This window comes from Boleophthalmus pectinirostris, unplaced genomic scaffold (genome assembly GCF_026225935.1).
Source record: "Boleophthalmus pectinirostris isolate CB_2022bp ecotype Guang Dong unplaced genomic scaffold, ASM2622593v1 HiC_scaffold_3, whole genome shotgun sequence".
Lineage (NCBI taxonomy): Eukaryota > Metazoa > Chordata > Actinopteri > Gobiiformes > Gobiidae > Boleophthalmus > Boleophthalmus pectinirostris.
This window is the reverse complement of record NW_026571299.1, coordinates 25925542-25940260: the sequence shown is the minus strand read 5'-3', so window position 1 is coordinate 25940260 and position 14719 is coordinate 25925542. Positions and strand designations below refer to the sequence as shown.

General features: G+C 37.7%; 1 protein-coding gene across 1 annotated transcript; it reads right to left on the bottom strand.

Annotated features, from left to right (window-relative positions):
• Window positions 1–5549: 5549 nt before the first annotated feature.
• On the bottom strand, window positions 5550–13563 carry dnajc14 (DnaJ (Hsp40) homolog, subfamily C, member 14). Its single transcript, XM_055160945.1, has 7 exons — window positions 13481–13563; window positions 9635–10950; window positions 8821–8927; window positions 8501–8620; window positions 8149–8309; window positions 7955–8054; window positions 5550–6764 (listed from the first exon to the last, which is right to left on the bottom strand). Exons 2-7 carry the CDS (start codon window positions 10754–10756, stop codon window positions 6455–6457), a joined length of 1920 nt encoding a protein of 639 aa, XP_055016920.1. The 5' UTR covers window positions 10757–10950; window positions 13481–13563; the 3' UTR covers window positions 5550–6454.
• Between the last annotated feature and the right edge of the window lie 1156 nt (window positions 13564–14719).

Below are 14719 nucleotides of genomic sequence, written 5' to 3'. Positions count from 1 at the left end.
TAACAGCCGACGGAAAAGTTACACAGTGCACCTTTATGTGTTCATCTCTCATCCCGGTGGTGCGTAGTAAAGACAAGAGGGAGATAAATATCTGCCTCCAGGATTATGAGCTTGGACGATCTGCTCCTTATATGGAACAGATCAGGTCTTATGCAATCTTCATCTTTTTCCATTGTTTCAACACCTTTCGGCAGAGAAACACTGGCCATATGAGGGAAAACTGATCACTGCTCCCAAAAGCTATTTATGAGACACCCTTTCAAAATAAGAGTCTGACGTGACGATTATAACTGGTCTGGTTTAGGCATCCGTCTTATCTCTCACAGTTAAAGATAACACAGATGCCTAAATTAGAATGATGAGTCATAAGTTATACAGTATATGCAATTTTCTCTAGACTTCCTATTATATTTTTGCTGTCATTGTAGGACTGCTTTTTGTAACTCTGGCTTTTCAAGAGGTGTAATGAGCCATCGTTTAAAGTCCTATATTAAGTAGAATTGCAGAATTTTGTGAGATTCAAGCCATGTTTGAATATTGTTACTTCATCAAAAACAGACCTGGAGATGTGTTTTGTTTCATTCACATGTTTGATTAACATTAGTTATAGTTGTAGTAGTTGTAGTAGTAGTAGCAGTAGTGGCAGTAGTAGTTAGTAGTAGTAGCAGCAGGAGTAGCAGTAGTAGTACTAGCAGTAGCAATAGTAGTAGCCTTGTAGTAGTCGCCATAGTAGTAGTAGTAGTAGCCATAGTAGTAGTAGTAGTAGCCATAGTAGTAGTAGTAGCCATAGTAGTTGTAGTGGTAGTGGTGGTGGTGATGGTGGTGGTAGTAGGAGCAGTAGTAGTAGTAGTAGTAGTAGTAGCAGCAGCAGGAGTATTAGTAGTGGTAGTAGCAGTAGGAAATTATCCAGTTGATTCTAGTGAGGGCGTACGGAGCACTTCCTGTATTACCAAATGATTTCACAAGGTGGAGCAGATTGTTATCTGTTCAAGAGAAGAACTCAGCCTAAATGTGCAGGGTTTGTGTGTTAAACATGTGTGAATGAAACAAAACACAAGTCCAGGTCTGTTTGTGATGAAGAAACATTACAACAAACCAAAAATAAAATGTAATATGGGCCCTTTAACCCATTTTCTCAAATTCCAACTTGGAAAAAATAAATAAGAAAAACTCACAAGATCATATTTCTCATATGTGTATAATCTTGTAGCAATTTGGTCTAAGAAGATCTTCCCATCAATGGTACAATATTAGTATTATGGATATTTTTGATTTAAGATTCCAAGTTAAGCAGTAACAAGTAGGTTGTGAAAAAGTTACACAGTGCACCTTTAAAGTGCTTATATTACACTGTTTTCTGATCTACATATAATGTTGTTTCTTCATCACAAACAGACCTGGAGTTGTGTTTTGTTTCATTCATACATGTTTAACACACAAACCCTGCACATTTAGTTCTTCCATCAAACAGAAAACCTTCCACCTTGTGATGTCATGTGGTAATACAGGAAGTGATCCATTGCATTTTTAAACTCCACACACCTCCACTAGAATCACTTGGATTATTTCAGACCTGGAATTGATCATTTCTACTGAACTAAAGGTCAAAGGCAGCCATTAACTACCACTTCATAACATCACAAGGTGAAACTGAGCATTTTGAGCTTTGGAGATTCATGTGAAGACTCCCTCAGTCATCCAGGTAGAATCCTCCTCGCCTTTGGAGATACAGACAGAATTATAATATTTACTCAGACATGTGTGAATGAAACAAAACACAACTCGAGGAGGTAACATAACAATATAATATGTGAATTTTGTGTAATATAAAACCTTTAAGTACAGAACTTCCACTACTAAGTTTAGTTCTTGAATCAGAGGAACTGCACACATTTTCTTGGGTCAGAAATAAAAAAAATTTAAAAAGTAAAGCAGTCTATTTAAAAGGGAAGAAACAAATTGTGCATGTAGGAAACTTTTATTTTGAAAACCAGAGAAAGCAGGAAAAGGACTTAATTTGTCTGCCTGGGATCTCCCGTCTGTATTTCCTACAAAACAATGATTGTCATATTTTTTGCGTAACTTCTGCATATTATTCTGTAAAAATTAAATTCTCAAACTCTGCACAGGTCTGCCCTCCTTTCCATGGACGTGCCATCTTTAGCCGTTTGTGTCAGCCTTTACATTCTTCAAAACAACCATGAGGAGAGCAAAGCATAACAAGATTCGCAGACAACCAAGAGAGATATTTTAGGCGACTGACCAGAAACAATAATTTGAAATAGAAAAACATAGCTACAGTCTTGAAGAACATTGTAATTGATCGATACAAAAATGATGTCAGCATATGGCGAAAACATGGCAACAAAATAATCGGAACAACTTCTGCCTGATTTAAAAAAGCAGGTTTAACTCAGACTCTGAATAATAAGCTTGAGCGATCTGATGCAGCTCTCTGATTTGTTAATTCGCGTCCTTATTTGAAGCTATTGCTATTCTGATTGGTTAGTTAGCGTGTTCGATAACTACCCCCAAAAAATTTACATTGATGCTTATTTATCTATTTGTAATTTTGAGCCATTGTGAAATAGTTCCAAAAATACTAACTCCAGCCACAGTAAAGCAACAAATAACTGGTTTTAGGAGTCGAATTGTAACTAGTAATAGTAACTCACAGATTATATTTTTACCACTGCAAAATAAATTAAGTTTTCTAAAATTTTGATGAAATTGCGAAACAGAATTGCTTTTTTTTTTTTTTTTTTTTACAATTTTAAGGGATTTGTCATTGAAGAATCTTTAAAATTTGTATTGTTGCATTTTTACAGCATTTTTATTTGACTAAAATCTCATTAATTCAAATTTATTTACAAAACTGCTCTGCCTTAATTAGTTGTAAGTCAAACCTGCTTTTTTTACATTTCAGAGTCAGTTAAACCCACTTTGCAAAACAGGTCCATTCCTCCAAAACATAAACTTATTAAAGAGGGAGTACTTTAATTGTATGGGGTATTAACTGGTAACACAGAACATATTTAGATCACCGTGTTCCCTTTTATTCTTTTGAAAATGCAAAATTTGCTGAAAAAATACTCCCTCTTTAAGTATTATTAAAATTACCTGTCACTCATTGAAATTCAAATTTTACCCAAAAATAACCACATTTTTGAGCCGTTATCCTGAAACCGCTACACACCTCCTACACCTCTGCAGCTGGAGGAGGCTCTGTGCAAATGACACAAATAAAAGCCAAGATTTTCATTCGAAACTCATCAAAAATAACATCATGAAATCACAGCAACAAATGAACCGTTGTGTCTTCAACTGGGAGTAAAACCGCAACAATTTCTAAGTTTTCTCAAATCAATCCCGAATCAAACCCTAGAATATTTTCGCAAAAAAAATACTCCAAATAGGATGTTGTAACACTGTAGATAGAAAAGGCAATAATAAGGTTTTCAGAGATTTTTTGAGTTGAGGTAAAATAAAAATGAAGAAAAAAATAATTGCCAGACAAATTATAGGGGATTTAATTACTCCAATGGTGCTGTCTGTCATTTATATTATTTTAAAGTATGCACAGTTATGTGGAAAAATGATAAGGTTTTCAAAGGCAAATTGGGACAATATTATTTAAAAGGTGCACCATGCAACGTTTCTCCTTCCTGTGTCTCCATGGTGATGTTTTGTTTTTTTTGCTCAGATGTTCCAGGGTATGGCATTATACTTATTTAATTATACATAGGCCGATAATTGGTGCTGCCAGGTCAACTCACACGTCAGATCTGCAGGAAGGGGAAGCCCAGTCACACGAAGAATTTCTTAGCAATAAAAACATCTGTACTTAATTGAATGCATAGATAGTTTAATGCCATACTGTGGAACATTTCAGGCAACACAATTACATCTTTATAGAGACAAGCAGCAGGTGGACCTTTCAGAAGAAAAGCTACACAGTGCACCTACTAAACTTTAAAAAGTGCCATTGTATGAATCTTTAAGCAGCTCTTGTTTTTGTTTTTGCTGTAAAAAAAAAAAAAAAAAAAAAAAAAAAAAAAAAGAGAAAAGAAAATGGATTTCAAATGTTTAGATTCATTCTTCATAAAAAGTGCCTCCGTCACTCTAGCCTCTAAGTCGGTTTCTTCACAATCCCTTTCTTCAGCAAATTCAACATAAAATTGTGAAAAACTGTTATTAAAATGCAGGTGCGATTTTGGCAGGACAAAAAAAAACATTTCAGCTTAATTATCAGAACTCAAAAGGCTTCAGATCAACACGTTTTCTCGGTGGCTTTGGGTCAAATCTTGAAATATTTTGTCTTGAATTTTGTTGAAAACTCAAAGATAAAGTAAAGAAAATATGAGATTTGTTGTGTGTTTCTGCTTCCCGTTTATAAATGCCAGTTTGATAGCTTTTCTCCATTCAAGAAGATATTTGCTTTGAATTGCTATGGCAACTGTGCAATACTTAACATCACTCTGAAACCTACCGATATATGCTAAATAAACATGTTTGAGCTTTGTAGCATGCTAATACGTTTAGACAAAAAAAAAAAGTAGGCCTGTCAAAATAATTACTCCAACTATATTTCAGTCAATAACAGAAGAACAATGTGTCGTTCTGTACCTTTATTTATGATGTTAAAGAATCCGTGTATCATTCGTTCATTCGTTTTTCAATATAAAACCAAAAATAAGAAAACGAAAAAACAACAGTTTTCTTCGTTATTTGTCTCCAAAACCAAAATGAAAAAACGGATAACGATTCGTTTTTTCAGTTTTCGATTTTGTGTTTAAATGAAGAATGGAAAAAACGGATAACGGCCGTTTCCCGTTTACGTGACTTCCGTGACTGCGATGCCGAACTTTTGCACCGCGTACGGACTGAATCAGGACTGATCCAGGTCCGTCACCAGACCGAGACCAGAGCGGGACTGAGACTGGGACCAGACCGGGACCAGAGCGGGACCAGGGCGGACTCCGAGCTTTGACTCCGAGCCTCCACAGGGTCCGAGCCTCAGCTTCGAGCTCCGGCCCTGCCGTGGGCTCTGAGCCTCCGGTCTGGTCCCGGTCTGGTCCTGGTCTTGTCTCGGTCTCAGGCCCGCTCTGGTCCCGGTCTGGTCCTAGTCTCAGTAGCGCTTTGGTCCCGGTCTGGTCCCGGACCTGGTCCATTTGAACCAAAAGCTCTTAGTTCGATTCATTTTCATTGGTGTGAATGCGTCAGTCGGAGGCTTTGCACCACCTCGGAACCAGCCGCGGTTCTTGAGCGCGGAGGACCAGAGCAGCTCTGTCCCGGTCTCAGTCCCGCTCTGGTCCCGGTCTGGTCTCGGACCTGGATCAGTCCTGATTCAGTCCGTACGCGGTGCAAAAGTTCGGCATCGCAGTCACGGAAGTCACATAAACGGGAAACGGCCGTTATCCGTTTTTTCCATTCGTCATTTAAACACAAAATCGAAAACTGAAAAAACGAATCGTTATCCGTTTTTTCATTTTGGTTTTGGAGACAAATAGCGAAGAAAACTGTTGTTTTTTCGTTTTCTTATTTTTGGTTTTATATTGAAAAACGAATGATACACGGATTTTTTTTCGTTTTCTTATTTTTGATTTTATATTGAAAAACAAATGAACGAATGATACACGGATTTTAAAGGCGTAATGTGTACCTTTTCTGCTGGAAGGTCCGTCCACTTGCTTGTCTCCATGGAGATGTTATTGCTTTGCCAGGATTGTTACATACTATAGCATTAAAAATATGAAAAAATAATGCCACCAGCCCAAGTTACAGATCAGATCTGAGGAAAGACGTCCCTGCTTACAGTAACGCCATTTTTTCTTTTCTTTTTTTTTTTCGTAAAAATAACTGTAATTGAATACATGCGAAATAGACATCTTTAATGCTATACCACGGAACATTCCAGACAAACCAGTAACATCTGTATTGTGTCTAGCAGGTGGGGGACCCTTTCCAAGAAAAATAAAGTGACATATTGTAGCTTTAAAAATGTGTTACTTTGACAGGCCTAGTGTCTGTAGTTGTGATACCATTCATTATTAACAGCTATATTTGTAATAAAATTGCATCAGACACACAATTTCGTCCCACTTTCTGTTCAACTGAGCATAACAGAGCCAAGACCTACTGCCCTCTGCTGGCATCTCCACTTTACTACATAGTGACCAGAGTTTGATTTTAGTTGGATTGTTTTTGATGGTTTTAAAATGAGCAACGCCATCAGGATAAGAGTTTGAAATTATTAAAATTTGTACTTTTGTAAAAATTTATAATCTTCAAAACTTGCCCCAAAGCCAATGAGAAAATCTACAATGTGGCATGAATTCAAAGCACCAACAGCAAAACTTCATTGAAACTAGCTGCGTCTCTGTCGACCCACTGCGCGTGAGATCCAAAATGGCCATTATTTCCTGTGTCCCTTCCTCAGACAACACACAAGTCTTCACCTCTGAAAAGGCTTTCGCACTTTTTTCCTCCTCCTCGGCTGCTTCCCAGTCTCTGCCCAGCTCTCACCCGGCTCCGAGCGCTGATTTCCGGGCATGAAGAAGCTCGAGGGTCCCGGAGGCGGAGGGGGGAAGGTAGGGCCCGGGCCAGATGTGGTACCGGGGCCCGGGGGAGGGTGTGGGGCAGAGGGGAAAAAGGCGCCATTGGCAGACATGTCAGTGGGGGGCGCCGCTCCCTTAAAGATGCGGTTAAAGAAGTCCTGGAGGTCGGCCGGGTTTGTGGGGCCTGGGGGGTGCTCGGAAGGTGCTCTGGAAAAAAAGGTCAAAGTTAAAGACCATATACACCATTTCTATTATGTATTTGAGCAAAAATTGTCTTGCTGCTTTGTATACTGTCTGCATCTAATGATAAAGCGTCTTCCCAGGAAGTGCACAGTTAGCATGCTAATTGTTGGCTTTACAGTGATGGCAAACTACCCTCTGGTCTCTGAAAGTTGTGAAAAATGCTTATAAACTTCTCACTGTGAATAATTAGGATGTGCAGAATGCATAAGGTAAGTGAGGAATAACTTTGGACCACTGTAAAATAAATGAGCTTTTCATGTTTTTAAGCTGGTAAAAATCAGGTACAGAGCCTCTAAATATATTTTTAAGAAGACATTATCCTTATTTTGGGGCATTTTGTATTAAATTTTAAAATACATAGATTATAATGTTTCATTTTTTCATTGTAAACTGCAATATTGATCTGAAACAACCTAATCGAAACAAGTATAAAAGCTACTAATAAACAAAACAGATTTCTGTAAACTGACCCACATCTAGCAGATCATTGCTCATTTGAATTTACTTGTGCAGATTTTAACAGCTTTAGTTTCATAAACTGTAGTCTAAAATGCACTGGAAAAGGCATTATACTGTAAACATCACTGCCAGTGCACAAACAATCAAACTAGGAAGCTAAAGTGGACTGAAGAGCTGCGCCCCCACTGGTGGATGCTGTGCCTTTGAGCCTCAGTGAGTTAAGCCTCCATCTGCATGCTCGTGTTTCTAAGTGATTAAAAGTAATGGAGAGGGTTTATCCCAGAGTACAGAGTACAGCCACACACTCACACTACAGCATTCATCAGTAATATGTGCACAAAGACTTGTTCAAAGAGAGACAGATCTGATGAAAGTCTTAACTCCTTAACCTGCCTCAGACCAGGTTACCTCTGCTATAGCTCTGCTCTGTTACTATAATGAGGTAACCACACTGAAAAGTGAGCTGCCTTTGGGATACAGGAAATCCAGGGTTTGAGCTTGACTAACCCAGTTTACTGACCTATCTTGCCTCATAGTACACCCCCAGGACTATACAGGATTACTCAAACATGCATGACTCAATCAAAATACAATGAGAGAACACTGTCATACCATGGTCAAAAGCATGAAGTGCATCTCACTACAACTGATAAACATACATAAATAGCTGATGTAAGGGTGTTCAGTGTGCAGACCTGTGTCGTGTGGAGCTGCTGTTCTTGGCTCCAAACGAGATGTGGTACGGCACGCGGTGAGTGTCCGGAGAGATGCTTATCCTCTGACAGCCCGCCCACTCTGACAGGACCAAATATCAAGTTTGAAATATTTCACAAGTGCTTGTATTTGACACTGCTGAATGTAAACAGATAACACATAACTGTCCTAGTACCTGTGATGTCGTAGACCTTGCCGTCCATACAGGCAAAGTACGTGATGCGGAGGCCCAGCATGCTTGACTCCGCCCACAAGTCCCCCTCCTCAGCGCTATGGCAACGGTTACACTCGGCACAAAACCGCGCTTCGGACGGCTCACGGTCCATCTCAAAACGCCTGAACACACAAATGTCATTTGCCATCTAATGGATGATGATCCATGATTCATAGAACTGTAGTTACAGACGTAACTCTCATTTTAAGTCCTGGTTTTATGTTAATAGTAGTCTGTGACATGTTGAAGGCCAGATATTTAAAATGTAAAGCAGTATAAGCAGTGAGACAATGTCTGTTGTTAAAGTACATACTTGTGTTTTCCTTCACATTTGGTGCACATCATGGTGTTCATGGCTTCTTTCAGGTCGTCCTGGAGTCTGGTCAGAAACTCATTCATTGACTTAGAGAGCTCAGATGCCGCCATCCTCTTCCTGTGTGGAAATATAAAATACAAGTTATTGTCACATAAAAAATTAATAAATAAAAGCAGACAATGATATCATAGAAATAATGTACAAGAAATATATGAGGGAAAAAAACAAATGTGGTAAAATTAATTTTGATTATTATTTTTGACATGAAAATATATAATATGTAATCAGACGTGATGGTGTTCAGTGTTTAGACTCACAGCTCATACTCCCTCCTGGTCTCAGGGTTACTGACGATGTCCCAGGCAGCACGCAGCACTTTGAACGCCTCCCCGGCTCGAGGGTGTTTGTTTTTGTCTGGATGAACCTGAAAAAACAGCACTCAGTTTCAGCTGCAGAATACTGCATTTATAATATTTCTTCAGTAATATGCCAAGGAGGAAGTACTACTCTGTCATACCACAGTTATCAACAAATCAGATACAAGTGGTGTTGTAATATTCATTATAATAATGATAAATGAAGTGCACTGGCAAAACAAGAAAGACTGTAATCAATGACAAGGACAATATTACATTTTCAGAAAGATTTCTTCTGCTAGAACCAAAATCATTTTGACAAAATTTGTTCACTTATTAAAAACTTATTAAGCTTATAAACTACTCTTTGTATCAGTGTTTTTAATGGCCAAATCTATCTTAATGCAATTAATATATTAATAACACACTTGATCAAATTCATTAGAATTTTGCTTTATATATTTAAGAGGAACAAAGCAATAGAAATCACTTTGTTCTTTTAATTCAAATATTCAAGGTAATCTGTTTGCAAATGTGTTTTTAATTGGACTCGTCATGAGTCATGCTTGAGCCAAACAAATGCAAATATATGCCTTTCTTATACGATTTCAAAGGAAGCCTTTCCAAATTGGGATTACCGTCATAGCTTTTAAGAACTGTGAAAGAAATATATATAACATAATTCCCTAAATATAAGCAGCTAGACTTATATTGTGAATTCACGTTATTTTAACAGATCTAAACTAATGCTAATATTTCCTCAAGTCTCCCTCACCTGCACCGCCAGCTGCCTGTAGGCCTTCTTGAGCTCGGCTTCTGTGGCATGCACTTCCACCCCAAGCACAGAGAAGGGGTCTAGCTCCTCCTCTGGGACGTCTGCCAACGCCAGAAGCCGCTCCAGCTCCTGCCCCGGTGCTCCTCTCACCCCTTGACCTCCAGGCGACTCAGGACCGCAAGGGGCACATTTCCTCCTAAAACAGTTCCTCACTTTCTCTACTAACCCCACCAACTTCTGCCAAAACCTTGATTCTTGAATATACGTGCAAAATCGCTTCCCCCTCTCTCCTCCGATCCGTCCTACAACTCCTTTAACCCAAAGAAATGTGAGAAAAGCCAGTGCACAGAAAAGCTTAGAGCAAGATAAGGCAGAAGACATTGTGAATTTTCCAAATGTGACTAGTTTATCTTTACAGTTCAAAGCGTTACTTTTAGTCCAATTGTACAACCTCGTCGCATCCGCCTTCATCCCAGGGACATCCGAGATTTTAACAATAAGTTTTTGTCCAAAGTTGTACAGTTTTACTCCCCCGGCTTCCACGCCCACACCGCAGTTATGAGTCAAAGTCACTATAATTTCAATCATCATATGGACGCAAGAGATACACCATAAACTAACAGATTCGGATAGCATTTCCTTAAAAGACGAAAATAATTGGTTGCCAGTCCTTCGTCGCCCGCGGTTTTGTTGGTGATGATGATGGTTGCGTCTTCGGGCTTGTTTATGTCTAGGTACGCTGCTGCCTTTAGGAACATAGGCAGAAGTTGACTCTGAAATCGATCCGCTGCTTCTAACTTTGCCTTTTTTTCCTGCATTCCTCCAGCCGCTCTCTCCATTCATCTCCTTCTGATCATCTTCGTCTTGCATATTTTCCACATCAGGGTCCAGTTCGTCTGAGATCTCCTCCGTAACTTCCTCGGTGTCATCTCTAGGCTCGTAGAAACCGGATTCACCAATGCCAGAATCATGAGGGCTGGATGGAGTTTGGTTGTCTTGTGATAATTCTTCGTCTTCATTTTCTAAGCTTTGACCCACAGACGTATCCCAATTACTGCCACTCATTGTCTCCTCATGCTCCATTAGCCCTTCCAACTCCTTTTCATCGCCTTCTGCCGCCATCTTTGAACAGCTTATTCACAAAACAAAAACTCAATCTTGATTTCCTGGAGTCATTTTTTAGTCTGTACAGTTTTCATGCCAGACTTGTACAGTGATACAATTTCCAGGACACTGGCGTCCAGCCCCAGTTCACCACCATCGCAGCAGCGGTTTCCAGGAGTCCAGAGATTCAGATGTCACATTATGTTCTTTACCTGGACACAAAATGAAAAAAATAAACAGGTTATAAAACATAGGTCGTATTTCCATTTCTTAATTATTCTAACCAGTGTATATTAACATCTAAGGTAAATGCAGCAAAATCTGTATCCAAAATAGTCATCAAAATACAAAAAATGTCAAACTACATTTCTGATGAAATTACTTAATATTACAAAATTAAATGTACTTAATTAAAGGTGCACTAGGTAACTTTTCTGGCAGAGGGTCCATCAAATACTTTTCTCTGTGGATATGTCATTGCTCTGCCTGAAATGTTCCACAGTATGACAATAAACAGCTCTACCTTACATTTATTAAATTACAGGTGGTTTTATAGCTCAAAAATACCTAGAAAAACAGAAATTCTGACTGTGAGTGGGGTCACCTCTCCACAGATCTGACCTGTAACTTGGTCTGGTTTAGTTCCACGAAGATAAAATGTTTAATACCATACTGTGAAACATTTCAGACAAAGCAATAACATCTCCATGGATGAAAGCCTTTGACTGACCCACCAGAAAAGTTACACAATGTGCCTTTAATATTAATTTTGATACCACAACGTTTATTAAATATACATGTGATAATATGTCTAATATCTAAAATTATTTAAGAAAAGTCCAACTCTGTCTTATGAATGCTTTTTGGTGTTCATGGTTTTCATAATGATGAAAAGATGGAGCCGTTACCATACCAATTAATAATTCAAAACAAGATTTTATATCTTTTGCATTATCGTCTATCTTCAAAATGGAACCACATAAGAGGAAGCTGAAACACATGAGTACTATCTAATGTTGATACTAGTTTTAGTATTGATTAGTATCTAAGCGATAATAATGTTTGATAAACCAAACCTAAAAGTAATACTTCATTAATGGATGTGTACAATAATAGTAAATACTTAGTATAAATACTTAGTAATATATTAGTACCTCAGTCAATCAACTGCAGGCTTATTATGTTATTTTCTGTATATTATGATGCTATTTCCTCATCACAAACATACCTGGAGTTGTATTTTGTTTCAATCACACATGTTTAAAAGAATGAGAACTTCGCACATCAATTACTTGAGATATGTGCGTTGGAAGAAAGGGAGCAGCCCAAGACCATGGAGAAAAATTTTTCTCCATAGTAACACGTTTAAAACACACACCCTGCATGTTTAGGCGGAGATCTCCTCTCAAACGCAAAACACTCCATTTGAGAGATCACTTTGTGATGTCATGTGGTAATACAAGACGTGTTCCATTGTGTTTTTATCTCTATACAGCACCACTAGAATCACTTGGATAATTTCAGCCCCGGAATTGCCCATTTCTACTGAACTAAAAGGTAAAAACATGTGTGTCAACTCCAGGTGTTCTTAAGAACATAACAACATTGTAATATGGCATAAAACTCACAAGAGACCTTTAAAATACAATGGTGATGTTCTCAAATTCCAAGTACAAACGCTGATACTTTATAATTCAACCACTCAAGCAAAATAAGAAAATTCTTATATCATCTGAAAATAATTATAAAATGTTTCAAACAGTAATATTTAAATAATAATAGTAAATACTAATAAAACTGCTTTTGCCAGCTTTTATCGGTCTGTGTTATAAAGTCATACTTTGCGGTTAAACTAAAGTGTGCACATTTGACCACGCAGAAAGTAAAGCGAAAGTAGAGCTAAGTTAAGATAAGAAGGAAACTATTTACCTTTTAACTTTGTAAATATAGTACAAAAACAAGCTTAAACGGCTCTTTTGGCATGACAGTAATCTGGACTGGAGTTTTACAATCAATTAAAATCGAATTGGTTTACATGAGGAAATACAAATCACATTGCACGATAAAGTTTGAAGATTAACGCAATCGCGATATTACATGTTAAATATTAAACTTTTTATTATTGGTGCACGCTATAATCTATTAAATAATAACTACAGAATGTGTCTGAAGTGCTGAAAATAACACCTTTTTACGAGGAAGTTAGCATTACACGTCCTGCGATCACGTTCAGTCATTTCTATTTTAGTAATCAAGCTATAAAACTGCCATCTACGGGACTTTACGTATGCACACAGTCACGTTGATATTCATTAGACAGTTGCTTTAATTTCCCTAAACAAATCCAAAGATTATATTTGAATTGCTAATGTTAGCTCACTCACAAGCCTTGCACTGCTCTGCCAAGTATGATTTCACAGTAGTCTAAATTTAGCATGCTTTTCCTCAGTTACCATCGTTTAAAAAGCAAGAAATTAAAAGGAAAACACCTTCTTTAACGACGACTGTAAAGCTGGGACGGTAACAATAAAATCGACTTCGTTCATATTATTTTTGATCCATTTTTCCAAACAAGTTGCTAACCCTGAAGCTAAGTTAGCAGTGAGCAGGGTCGAGCTAATATAAACGCCTTCCTGCAATGTTTGACAAGTTACATAATTGTTTTTATTAAACAGCTTGCCAGATCAAAAAGAATGCATGTTATATTTCATTTGGATATGAAAAATGTCAATGATCGTGTACCTTTTAATGCATTTCTGCGCTAGTTTGTGAAGTGTCCGTGTTGTTTATTTTAGCCTCTTCTCTTACTTCCGCCTTGGTTCTTCTTCTACGGTGCTGAGTTTGAGATTCATAAAGAAGCAAAAATCAAACGCGCCATCAACTGGGCCTTTGGTGTATCTCCACAACAGAGAATTAAAGGGCCCGTATTCCGCTATTTTGTCATCTATGTTCCAATGTTTCCTCATCACAAACAAACCTGGAGTTGTGTTTCATTCCCACATGTTTAACACAAAAACCCTGCATATTTAGGCCAAGATCTTCTTTCAAACAGAAAACACTGTTCCATCTTGTCATGTAGTAACACAGGAAGTGATCCACTGTGTTTTTAAACTCCATACATTTTCACTAGGATCAGCTGTTAACTTGAAAACAACTGCATTGTTATGTCATAAGGTGGAACAGAGACTTTTGAGCTTTGGAGGTGTAGACAGACTAATAATGCAGGATTACTCTAACATGTGTTAATGAAACATTATAACTTGACTTAAACCTGAAACTAAACATAGGCTACCCCAGGACATTTTCACTAGGATCAGCTGTTAACTTGAACACTACTGCATTGTTATGTCATAAGGTGGAACAGAGACTTTTGAGCTTTGGAGATGCAGACAGACTAATAATGCAGGATTAACATGTGTTAACGAAACATTATAACTTGACTTAAATCTGAAACTAAACATAGGCTACCCCAGGACTAAACTACTGGATATTTGACAGATGTTCAGATCTTAATTTTACAGCTTCTTAAAGCATTTTTATAGTGTATTTGTTTTGTTTTTTCCTCCATAGCTTGGGACATTTGACACAGTGACCCCAAGCCAGGTCAGAATATTATATCACTACATTCTCAGAGCTATGACGCTCCCTCATTTGTATCTGAGTATTTTTGGAATCTTTTTTTTTTTTTTTTGATTCTAGATAAGAACCAAACTGGCTTCAACCAGGACCAAATGAGTGCAAGTTTGAACGAATGCATACATAATTGTACCACAAATGAATTGATCAATATAAATATTTTTTTTATTATTGTGAATGGTTTTATGTTTATTACATTCAAAGACAGGTCTAAATAGATAATAATAATCATGCAATTTTTTGTGTAGTCCAATTTGGAGACAGATATACAGTATATGTATAAATTTCTATTTTTTGTCTTTACATTGGTGTCTGAATTGAATTTGAAAAACTGACAACATTCAT